Source organism: Perognathus longimembris, chromosome 15 (assembly GCF_023159225.1).
Source record: "Perognathus longimembris pacificus isolate PPM17 chromosome 15, ASM2315922v1, whole genome shotgun sequence".
NCBI classification, from domain to species: Eukaryota; Metazoa; Chordata; class Mammalia; order Rodentia; family Heteromyidae; genus Perognathus; species Perognathus longimembris.
This window is the reverse complement of record NC_063175.1, coordinates 1,262,713-1,275,106: the sequence shown is the minus strand read 5'-3', so window position 1 is coordinate 1,275,106 and position 12,394 is coordinate 1,262,713. Positions and strand designations below refer to the sequence as shown.

General features: G+C 44.0%; 1 protein-coding gene and 1 non-coding gene across 2 annotated transcripts; both read right to left on the bottom strand.

The window, feature by feature from the left end:
• Positions 1 to 5,653: 5,653 nt before the first annotated feature.
• LOC125364312 lies at positions 5,654 to 5,760 on the bottom strand. The gene has a single exon (XR_007213473.1). It is a non-coding gene; the product is annotated as a U6 spliceosomal RNA (small nuclear RNA).
• A 2,179-nt stretch (positions 5,761 to 7,939) lies between these two features.
• Positions 7,940 to 8,461, bottom strand: Cetn1 (centrin 1). Its single transcript, XM_048363560.1, has one exon. It carries the CDS (start codon positions 8,459 to 8,461, stop codon positions 7,940 to 7,942), a length of 522 nt encoding a protein of 173 aa, XP_048219517.1.
• Positions 8,462 to 12,394: the final 3,933 nt, after the last annotated feature.

Genomic DNA, 12,394 nt, shown 5'->3' with positions numbered 1-12,394 from the left:
CTTCCAGTCACTTGCTGTTGACCAGCTTTACTGATAACATTAACAGTTAATAAACTCCTGTTTTGCACACTGTATGGACTATGTACATTGGAGAATCAGTGGGGCGCATCCAGTGACACATGCAGTTGAATGGAGAGAGGACCTTCTGTGGCAATGGCGATGGTTACAAGGTTGACATTGGTTAATTGGACACCAGTCCCACTCAGGTTCATGGCAATAGAGTACTACTACAACTGATTTTATGCGGTTATGACTTTGCCCCTCATCTTTTCATTGGTTTAAGTTTCTCTTGATGGCACCTGGTGCTGAGAATGAACTGTTTGTGTGCATTACTTGGTAAGTGTTAGTTTTTTTGTAACAGATTGGTGTGTACATTGATGGTAGGAACTGATTTAAAAAATAGATTATTATCTACATATATTTGATCGTGTAGCTAATCTTTTCTTGATTTTCCTCTCTAATATTTACTGGCTTTAAGTTTTTTCCTCTATGAGTTTTTTTTCCAAATTTTTATAGATCTCAAAACAAAAATAGCAAACAAGTGGACTCACATGGTCCAAACCTGTGTTGTTCAAGGGCTATCTTTACTTTCACTCATACCTAGATGTCAACATAAATGCTACTGTTGTACTCTAGTGTTTAGGGAGTGACAACAAAAAGAAAGGCTGTACATGCTCAGTACAGACATAATTTAAAAAATCATTTCTGGGGTGTCAACAATCAAGCTCTGGGCCTTCTACATGCTAGACACTCTGCCACTGATCTATATCCCCAGCCCTAAAAAAATAACTTTGATGTATACTTACTAGACTTGCAGAGGGCTGAATATATTTCTAAAGTTTTTCTTTTCTCTCTCTCTCTCTTTTTTCTCTGTAGCCTACATTAGCCTTGAATATGAAATTCCTGTGTCAGTCTCCCAAGGGCTGGGATTGCAGGCTTGTGCCATCATGGTCAGCATAATGTTTGAATGAATTTACTTCAATCACCATCCACTGACAATACCTTTAGTATTTTGCTAGCATTACTACTTGTAAACTATTAGTAGAAGTAATACTATTAGCTACTTTTATTGGTCATGTGATTCTGTATCAGCCACACTTAGACATCATTCAATGTTTTCAGCACTATGAATTAAAAACCACACTTTGTGTGTATGTGCTTGATCTAAGGCTTGATCTCAGGGATTTGCACTCTTGCTCAGCCTTTCTGCTCACAGTTAACATTTTAATGCTTGAGCCACACCTTGAGCCTGCCTTTTTATGGTTATTTCAGAGATGGAGACTGGAGGATTTTTCTGTCTGAGCTAGCTTCAAGCTGCAATCCTTCACATCTCAGCCTTCTGAGAAACTAGGGTTATAGATGTGAGCCACCAGCACCTGGCTTAGCTCCATTCTTTAGACAATAAAACCAGGGGGCTGGAAATGTGGCTTAGTGGAGGAGTGGTTGGTCTAGCATGCATGAAGCCTTGGGTTCGATTCCTCAGTACTACATAAACAGAAAAAGACGGAAGAGGCACTGTGGCTCAAGTGGTAGAGCGCTAGCCTTGAGCAAAAGAAGCTCAAGGACAGTCCCCAGGCCCTGAGTTCAAGCCCCAGGAGTGACAAATAAAAAACAAAAGAAAATTAGAGCTGAGTGGTATGGTTCAGAGGCACAGCACCTGTCTGTATGCTCACCAGCCTGAGTTCATTTTCATATGCTCACTCCCTCAAAAACAGATAAACAAGAATCAGAGGGGCTGAGAATGTGGCTTAGTGGTAGAGTGCTTGCCTAGCATGCATGAAGCCTTGGGTTCGACTCCTCAGTACCACATACACAGAAAAAGATGGAAGTGGTACTGTGGCTCAAGTGGTAGAGTGCTAGTCTTGAGCAAAAGAAGCTCAGGGACAGTGCCCAGGCCCTGAGTTCAAGCCCCAGGACTGGCAATCAAAACCCCAAACAAAAAAGAATCATAGATTTTATGTTTTATACATAATATCGCAGGTAGAGAATTAACATCTAATGAGTATCTCTTTTCTTTCCACTAGATCTCATTTTTACTGTAAATACAAAAATACCTAGACATGCCAGGCACCAGTGGCTCATGCCTATAATCCTAGCGACTCAGGAGACTGAGATCTGAGGATTCAAAACGAGACCAGGCAGAAAAATCTCAGTGAGACTCTTATCTCCAATTAACTCCTCAAAAACCAGAAGTGGAGCTGTGGCTCCAAGTAGAGCACTAGCCTTGAGCAAAAGAACTCAGGGACAGTGCCCAGGCCTTGAGTTCAAACCCCACAACTGACAACAACAATAACAACAAAACTTAGACATGTAAAAATACTGTGCTGATAACGTCTGTTTTACTCTATGATTTCTTTGTATCTTACTGATTAAGAGTGAAGTTAAATAAGAAACTGTCTATAGCATTGTAGAGTCTACTACAATCCTGCTCTCTGGGTATTGGATCTCTAATATCTGTCTCTCTAATATTTGTTGAATAGTACTTGCTAATTGTACTCATTTTGCTAGTGTATTTCAATTTCTGAAATAGTTGCCAAAATCTGTTAAAAGAGAACAATGGGCATATTTTAAAGTTTAGTAAATCAAAACAGTATGGGCACATGCTAAAGATTAATTTAGGAACATTTACATAGATGGTATTCTGGGGTGAGGGACAGGAGTGTGTGTGCAAAAAAAGGAATGCAACCTATTTCTTGCAAGGGCATATGGGTGAATCTCACACATGGCTTTGTTTTCAAATTCTTGAAAGTACAGAAATTCTTTTAATTTAAAGGTGAGCCCATGGAAAATCAAGACCAGCTGTAAGAAACCATCTGGGAACTTTGGTGTCACAGCCACTTTCTGTGGACACCACCCCAGGGTGAGCTGACCCTCTGCTCACCACTGGTCTCAATTATTAAAGAGAGGCCACAAGTGAGTGGCCTCCATGGAAGTAATTGTCTTGTGAGGGGATAGTGTCTGAAGGAGGCTGGATATAGAGAAGAATTCAGGCCACTTTGTGACTCGAGAGCCCAAGCTGTCCCAACGAGGACCAAGACTCAGAAAGGGTCTGAATTCTGCTCAATGCATTATCTGAGGGACCAGGAAAAGTAGACCACTATGACTTTCTTCAAGGTCACACAAAGTTTAAGTGATTTTTACTATCCCACATTCCAACGTGTCCTTTCTATGGATTCATTTCCCATGGTAGTTCATCATTCTACATTTATGGCATTTTTATTAGGTAACAGCAGCTCATCTCTTCTTAGTAGCTGTCAGGCACTGAGGACTTGCACCGGTGTTGAGAAAGGAGTTGGAAAATTGTGGGCTTGAATGTGGCAGATGAGAGTGGCCTTCTTCATATCTGTAATCTCTAGAGGAAAAGTGCCAAGGAGAGAACAAGGAAGACAGCATCAGGTCCCCTAGTGAGACTTGGCCATTGCAAGTAGGCTAAGCTTGGCTAATCGGCTTTATGTAACCATAAATAGTGTCTATAGCCTCCTCATTAGCTACAGTATCAGGACCTATGAGACAGGATAGCACTCATTTGGACCATGACTGTTTACTGGAATCAGTAATGTACTAGGTTGGGTTATATGCATGGGTATTTGGATCATTTACTTATGTATTTATTTATATAGTTATGTATTTATTCACGCCAAGACTAGAATTTGAACTCAGGGCCTGGGCATTGTCTCTAAGCTTTTTTGCTCAAGGACAGTGCTCCACCACTTGAGCCACAGCTCCAAATTTACTGTTTACCTGGTAAGTGAAGATAAGAATCTCTTGGACTTTTCTGCCAGGCTGCCTTTGAACCATGGTACTTGGATCTCAGCCTCCTGAGTAGCCAGGATTGCAGGCATGAACCACTGGCACCTGGCTTTTGCTTTGTTTTTGCCCATGGCTTCATACAGATGGCGTGCTTCCTTGTACCCCCCCTTCAGCTGTTTTGAAAAAAGGAAGAAATGAATCGGAATAGCCAGGAGGTTGCCTGGGTTTTGCTGGCAGCTTTGGGAGAAGCTAACAGTATTTCCACTTTCCTCCCGCAAGCACAGGGAATGGCTTGTTCTACCCACACCAGGGAAGCCCAACATTGGTGGGAGGTGCTGTCTGACACGAGATCATCTTTCCCTGGCTTTCTGTAGAGTTGCAGGTAGAGGAGGCTCTGTCCCTCACCTATCACTCCCATGGTTAGCAGAAAATGCTGCCCCCTAGAGGCATGATTCCCAATGTACAGGCTGGAAGCAGGGGCGGGGGGGGGGGGGGGGCGGGGAGCCTTAGGTGACAGGGTCAGTCTGCCTGACCCTTGGTCTGCTTGTGAAGCCAGTAGCAGCTGTTTCTCTCCAGCTAAGTGTTGATGGTCAGGAATATGGGCCTGCTGTGCAAAGAAAAAGCCAATAATATGGACATTGATGTGGAATTTCGGAGTTTTCAAATTTGCCAATCCTCTGTGGTTTTGGATCTGTGTTCTCCAAAGGCGACTGTGTTAAAGCCTTGGTCCCCAAGGCAGGCCTATAGAGAACTGGTGGAGCCTTTAGGAGATGGGCCCCAGGGTGCGATGGGGGCCTTTAAGGACTTGTAAGGAAATTGGGGAACTGAACCTCCTTTTACAGTCTCCCTCACAATGCTACTGTTAGCTGCTAGGATGTGAAGCAAACAAGAGTGGAGCCAATGCCAGCACCATGCCCTTGAGCCTTCAAAACTGTGGGCTAGGTAAACCTTTCCACCCACTGTTGCTTTATAAACCAAGTTAGGTTAAAAAAAATTAGGTTTGTTTTTTTTTTTCAAATTTTTATTATCAAACTGATGTACAGAGAGGTTACAGTTTCATACGTTAGGCATTGGATACATTTCTTGTACTGTTTGTTACCTTGTCCCTCATTCCCCCTTCCTCCTCCTCCTTTCTTTTTCCCCCCATGAGGTGTTCAGTTCACTTACACCAAACAATTTTGCAAGTATTACTTTTGTAGTTGTTTGTCTTTTTTTACGCTGTGTCTCTCGATTTTGGTATTCCCTTTCAATTTCCTAGTTCTAATATCAGTATAGACGGTTTCCAATATACTCAGATAAGATTACAGAGATAGTGTAGATACAACCACAGGAAGGTGATACAAGAACATCATCAATAATAGAAGCTACAGATACACATGGGACGTTGAAAGTAGTTACAACTGTGATATAACAATAGTTTCCATAACATGGAGTTCATTTCACTTAGCATCATCTTTTGTGATCATAAGGGTATAGCTATTGGGCTCTTGTGATGCTCTGCTATGACTTGCCTAAACCTGTACTAATTATTCCCAATAAGGGAGACCATAGAGCCCATGTTTCTTTGGGTCTGGCTCACTTCACTTAGTATAATTTTTTCCAAGTCCTTCCATTTCCTTACAAATGGGGCAATGTCATTCTTTCTGATAGAGGCATAAAATTCCATTGTGTATATGTACCACATTTTGCTGATCCATTCGTCTACTGAGGGGCATCTGGGTTGGTTCCAGATTCTAGCTATGACAAATTGCGCTGCGATGAACATTGTTGTGCTGCGATGAACAATGTTGTGCTGGTGGCTTTACTGTGATTTTGTTTGTGGTTTTTTGGATAGATACCCAAAAGTGGGGTTGCTGGGTCATAGGGGAGTTCTTTATTTAGCCTTCTGAGGAATCTCCATACTAAAAATATGGAACGCTTCACGAATTTGTGTGTCATCCTTGCACAGGGGCCATGTTAATCTTCTCTGTATCGTTCCAATTTTAGTATATGTGCTGCCGAAGCGAGCACAGGTTTGGTTTGGTTTTGTGTTTTTTCTTAAACACACTGAAATGGCAAAACCTTAAGTCATATATACAATATCTTGGGCAAACTTAAAAGGGGGGTGAGGAAGTACCTCTCTGGGCAGATAAGAAGGTTGTGTGGTGGTGGGGGGGCAGCAGTTCCAAGCAAAGATCCTTCTTGGGCTCCCTGTGCCAGGGTAATGCTGGAGTTCAGCCTCTGCCTGTGGGCTGGCTGGGTGCTTGAGGTAGAGACACCCACACAGCTGCAGCTGCCCTGATAGAGTTGCCAAGGGTTCCTGCACAAGCCAGAGTCTATCTTTGGGCCTCAGGCTCACAAACTCCAGATGATGGAAGGGGTAACTGGACAGCCAGGGAGCCAATACAGATGGCAAGTCTACACTCACTAAGGGGCCACAAGAGATCTTAAATATCTCCCCCATTGCATCCCCAAATGTGTCTTAGTACTTGGTCAATTCTGGATCCACAGCAGGCTTATCTATTTTAGGCAATATTTTTCTGGTTATTGTACTTAATTACCTAGCTTTCTAAGAATGTTGACATTTGACAATTTGTAGTTGGAGTCTCCCTCCCAGTAATTGCCTTTAGCTAAGGAGGGCCACCTTGTCCAAGGTCATACCTACTATCTATAAATGAGAAGTTTTAAAGGCCCAACTTTCTTGTCTCAATTTGAGACATATTTACAGGGTCAGCCACTCTACCGCTGGAGCTCTCCAAGGGTCAGCTGAGGCCTTTGTTGTAACTTGGTCTCTCTCTCTCTCTCTCTCTCTCTCTCTCTCTCAATCTCAATCTCTCTCTCTCTCTCTCTCTCTCAATCTCAATCTCTCTCTCTCTCTCTCTCTCTCTCTCTCTCTCTCTCTCTCTCTCTCTCTCTCTCTCTCTCTCTGCCCAGTCCTGAAGTTATCCTTCCTCTGTGTGGAAGTATGCTCAAAGTACAGTTGAATTAATTTCCTGTAAGCAAATTTCAGGGCTAGGGTCCGTTTCCCATGGAAACCAACCTGTAATGATCTTGAGTTGCATCTATGATGTCCTATGACTTCTTTTTTTTGGCCAGTCCTGGGGCTTGGTCTCAGGGTCTGAGCACTGTCCCTGGCTTCTTTTTGCTCAAGGCTAGCATTCTGCCACTTGAGCCACAGCGCCACTTCTGGCCATTTTCTGTATATGTGGTGCTGGGGAATCGAACCCAGGGCTTCATGTAAACAAGGTGAGCACTCTTGCCACTAGGCCATATCCCCAGCCCTATGACTTCTTACTATAAAAATAACTGAGACACCCTTTTCATGTCCTCTGCTCATTTTAGGCATTGGCTTCTGAGTAATATATGTTTACATCTTTAGTCCTATGTTCTTTATCAGTTATAACTATCAGTAGAAAGCAAGGACCCATCCATGCCAACTCTACGCAGTCACACAGGTTTCTTTGGTTTGCCTTTTATTTTTCCATATAGGGATCACTAAAGGAAAACTTACTTGTATGTGAAAGCATGTAAATGGTCTACCTGGCACAATTTACCACTTCCCAAAGGCAAGCCTATACTTTTCTTTGGGGGGCGGGTGACTGTGTCTCTATGTAGCCCAGGCTACTGGCATGGAATTGGAGACCCTCCTGCCTCAGCCTCTCAAGTGCTGAGGTTACAGGCATGTGCCACTATGCCCACCAGGCCCATGCTTTAATAAAACAGTATCATTTTTTTTTTTCCTGAGGTCAAAAAGTTCCTGCATGACCAGGCTGTTCTTCAAACCAGTATAGAGTGAAGTGACAAGCAATTGTTTGGACGACCTGCTGGTAGATTCCACTTCATCATGCTAGAATAGTGAGTTGAATTTAAGGAGTGCTCTACAAAGCAAGATCCTTTAAAAAGCCACCACACGAAGTAACGAGGGAGCCACACTTCTGTTTGTCCCAACAAGCTGTCCTGCATTTTGGCTTCATGGATGCCACCAGTGCAAGGCAAGCACTTGGGTGGATTCCAGCCAGCCTCGGGGCCTTTGAATGATCATTAAGCATCTTCCAGGTCTGCTCTTGCGAATCACAACACAGAACTCACGGTACACGTTATCTCTAAAATTTATAATGGATCTAGAAATCAATCAATGAGGAAATGAGAGCAGCGGGAACCGCGTGCCGGTTCCCCCCGAGAGCAGCAGCGGGAGCCCGGGCGCCCGAGGCTAGTAGAGGTTGGTCTTCTTCATGACCTTGAGGAACTCGTCCTCGTTGACCTCGCCGTCACCGTCGCGGTCCGCCTCGTCGATCATCTCCTGCAGCTCCTCGTCCGTCAGGTTCTCGCCCAGCTCCGTGGCCACGCGCTTCAGGTTTTTGAAGGAGATCTTGCCGGTCTCGTCATCGTCGAAGAGCCTGAAGGCCTTCAGGATCTCCTCCTTGGTGTCTTTCTCGGCCATCTTCTGCGTCATCATAGCCAGGAAGTCGTTGAAGCTGATCTTCCCGGTGCCCTCCTTGTCCACCTCCGAGATCATCTTCTTCATCTCCTCCTTCCTGGGTTCGAAGCCCAGCGCCCTCATGGCCACTTTCAGCTCCTTCACATCGATGGTCCCGCTGCCGTCGGCATCGAAGAGGTCAAAGGCTTCCCGCACTTCTTGCTTCTGGTCTTCCGTGAGATCAGGCTTGGGACCCACCTTTCTCTTCTGGCTGGCGGATGACGCCGCGGTTGACTTCCTGAAGCTGGAAGCCATCCCGCCTAGCGGTTGCGGACCTCAACGGCACCGCTGCGGCCACTGAGCGCGCATGCGCAGTGCATCCGTCCGGCAATCACGTGGGACGGGGCCTCGGCGGCGCCTGCATCCCCAGCGGGCATCCCTACACTGCATCCCCCTCCTGGGGCTGGGCCTGCAAAGTGTCAGTCAATTACGTGGGGCGGGGCCTCAGTGTGGGCATCTCCATGGAGCATCCCTTCCCTGAGCGGGGGGCAAGGGCATCTGTCAATCACATGGGGCGGTGCCTTGGAGCCAGCATCCTTTCTTTCCCAAGGCCGGCCCCCGAGCTTTCCAGCCTCATCAGTCAGATTTTAACTTAGGTTCTAATCCACAGTTCCCTCGGTTCATTACTCACGTTCCACAAGTTGATACCTGGGCTGGCAAGCACAGTCACAGTTGTGCTTCCATAATTCACTGGCGCTTACTCTTCTTTCCAGTGCATCCCTCGGCCTCGCTTATAGATTTATTTGGAAGTTCTTCTTAGTTCCTTTCTGTTCTAATTAAAAGAACATTCTTGGTCTGAGGTTACTTAAGGGCAGATTTAAGGTAATCAAGACTGAGTTTGATCACTTGGCATTAAACATGGAAAAGGAGAAGGAAAAAAGAATATTAAAAGTCACCCCATGTGTTCCACTTGACATAAATGGAAAACAGATAAAAATGGAAAAAGTTAAGTCAAGAAATTTGTGGAAGTTTGTCTCCTGACATTACACTCAACCATAATAAAACTTCTGGCAGGTTCTCAAATATGAAATGTATATCCAAATGTATGATTTACTTCTAGTGTTTCGATTTGGCATACTCAGCATAATTGCACTTTAACAATGGTCCTAATTTCATTCATTAGGCTTTTGATTTGGACTGCAATCTGGTGATACACACACACACACACACAGTAATTTTACTGTTTATCATCCAAAAATAGTTTCAGTTTGCTATACTGAAACACACACTCTGATAGTATTAGCCACTAAGTGAAGAAGGAAGGTAGCTTTAGGAACAAACTCTTACAGGGGAGAAAGCTGGTACCCCTTTAAAAGATGGCTAATGTACCTTCAAAGTTCTCCCTCTTTCCTCGCTTTCTTCCAATTTTTTAGTTAAAATTCTTTGGTAAAACTTAGGAGGAACCAGCCAAGGTCACTTAGAATAAACTGTTCATTTAATACAGATGGCACTAGGAAGAAGTTTTGCACAGAAATTTGTGTAGTCCTTAACACCTAGAATAGTACTTAATGATTTGTAGGTAGATTAATAAATATTCTCTTCATTAATGCATAACAATGTGGGTCCTAATATCTTCAGAATAAAATTTTTTTACAAGAAAGAAAAACCCCAAAGATGAAATGATGTGATGTTTCAAGTTTTTTTAGAAACTTAAAAAATTGTGATCATATATTGATGCTTTAGTATATCCTCTTCTCCCTCTGTGCTGCGGATTAAACCTCACCTCCGTTAGGAACGCATATAGCACTGAACCCCAGGCCTAGCTCCACATGACATGTTTCATTTTATTTCTCACCACAAGCCCCATTGGACAGAGAGCTTGTGGACAGGATTTCTTAAAGGTCAAGGGTGCTTTCCTGGCACTCCCCTCCCCTGCCTTCGAGCATTTGCCCCAGACAGTGTCAACTCAAAGTTGAGTCTGGCAGGCAGATGCTACAGATGTACAGCTGCACATCTTCTTGCTTTTTTCTAGTTAAAAAGCCTGGAATCTTCTTCCAAGGTCATGCCTTATTATCTCTGTGACCTTGGGAAGGTCAGTTAACCTCCCAGATTCATGGGAAGCATCTACAAAGGAAGTATTATCATAAATCTCCCCTAAAACTTCTTCAGTGAGAGGATACTCATGAAAGCTTAGGGGACAGGGCCCCCATGGGCCCTAGAGGACTGGGGAGTTTGCCAGTTGAATCTCAATACTCCCCAGACTTTGTGCATTTCTTTTGACACCCACTCCTGCCCACATTTTAGCCAAACTATGATGTGTTGGGAAAAACTGAAGGATAGAAGCTGTCTTATAGAGAGGGCTGTGTTGGGGCCAACTGGAACTCAAAGCAAACTGGTTGTCATAGTTTCCAGATGTGTGCAATCAACAGTCACAACAAAGGGCCACCAAGAGCTCCCTTCCTGGAAAACAGAGTCAGCTCTTGGTGGAGAGTTACTTTATGTTCATAATCTAAATGGTGGTCTTAAAAAAGAAAAGGAGACTTCCATTTATTGGGTGCCTAGCCTGGGCTTAGGCCTCCCATTTGTTACCTCATTTAATCCTTGCATTCATTTCCTCATTTAGTAGCTGCAAATATGGAATACGGAAGAGATGTGTAATACATATTCACCACTACCCAGCCAGTAAATGTGGCTCTTGGATTAAACTTTGGCCTGTCTGAATCCAAAGCTGATGTTTTGTTCATTATAGCATATCGACTTCTCCAAATCTGAGGTTATTCCTAAAACATAGTATCAGTAGAAGGGCAGTGACATAGGCTAGATAGTCACGGGGGGAAAATACAGACTGCATGTTGGCTGGAGGCCAAGGCAGTCAGAGAGCTCCATTACAGCAGGTCATCATGTGATCCGTGAAATAAAAACCAAGACCACCCCAGGTCAGCTGAGACCAACATGGATAACCAGGATGGCCCTTCACTTCATTATAATTACATCTCCATATTATCAGCTGTTCCCCCATGCATCTGATGTACTTTGATAGAAAAAGAGTAAACTGTAGTTTGGAAAAACTTCCACCAGTTCTTGGAATTTCCTTTCTCACCCCCATCCCTTAGCTCATGAATAATCTTCCCTTCCATCAAAGTTTTCCCATAAGACTTGCTGTCCAAAGTCCCATGATACTACTGTCTCTTGAAGCTCATATTTCTTCTTGTGGGTCAAAGACTCAATTGGTCTATCTCTATGAACCTTCCCCAGCCTCCACCACTGCCAGCAGTAGAATTCTGATATTCTTCCTGTAAGGTTTGGCCTGGGAAGGCTGGGCAGACTCCTCCCTCCTTTTGGCTAAGCCTCCGCCTACTACCTATGTACCTGTGTTACCTAGGTAACTGGGTACACCTGGAGGCACTTACCTCCCCCTTCTCTGAGGTCCCATCCTGGACGAATGTGTGGCCAAACCTTCCCCTCCACCTGGCCACACCTCCCCTCCCCCCTACCCTTTCCTTAGGTAAGGCCAGGCCAAACAACCTTCCAGCCCTTTTCTGCCACATGGAGTTTCCAACTTGGGCTCAGCAGGTCAGCAGTTCACAAAATAAAGTTCTCTCTCCTGCTTGACTACTGTGTGGTGTTCCCATTCATTGGTTACCTACTTTAATAAATCTAACACCTCCTTAAATCTAACAATAATTAATGATCTTGCCTAGAAAAGATATAACAAGAATTTGTAGGGCCTTATCCTAAGTCAGGGTTTCAGTCTGGGGTAAATCAGTAGAGGAAAGTACCATGTAACTGGTATTTACAATTGTTCTCAATTCTGTTTCTTTCTAGTCCCTACTCTTCATTTCATGTGCAAGTTAATGGGAAGTGCTTGTTGGCATTGGTGCAAGTCAGCTTCATCTGTGTGTGTGTGTGTGTGTGTGTGTGTGTATGTGTGCTTATGTGCCACTACTAGGTCTAGAACTCAAAACCTGGGCACCATCACTTAGCTTTTTCTGCTCAAGGTTGGTGCTCTACCACTTGAACCATAGCTCCACTTCCAACTTTTTGCTGGTTAGTTACAGATAAGAATTTTATGGACTTTTCTGCTTAGGCTGGCTTTGAACTGATATCTTTAGGTCTCAGTCTGGTCAGTAGCTAGAATTACAGGTGTGAGCCATGGGCATCTTGTACTTTTCTCGTTCTAATAAGTCAGATAGAAAGCAAACAAGGTTCTTGGAAAATTAGTGGAGATGTGTGGCTGTTTTTGTTCTT

Bases quoted from the DNA above. Each gene is read 5' to 3' on its own strand.
- Cetn1 (XM_048363560.1), bottom strand. From the start codon at position 8,461: ATGGCTTCCAGCTTCAGGAAGTCAACCGCGGCGTCATCCGCCAGCCAG.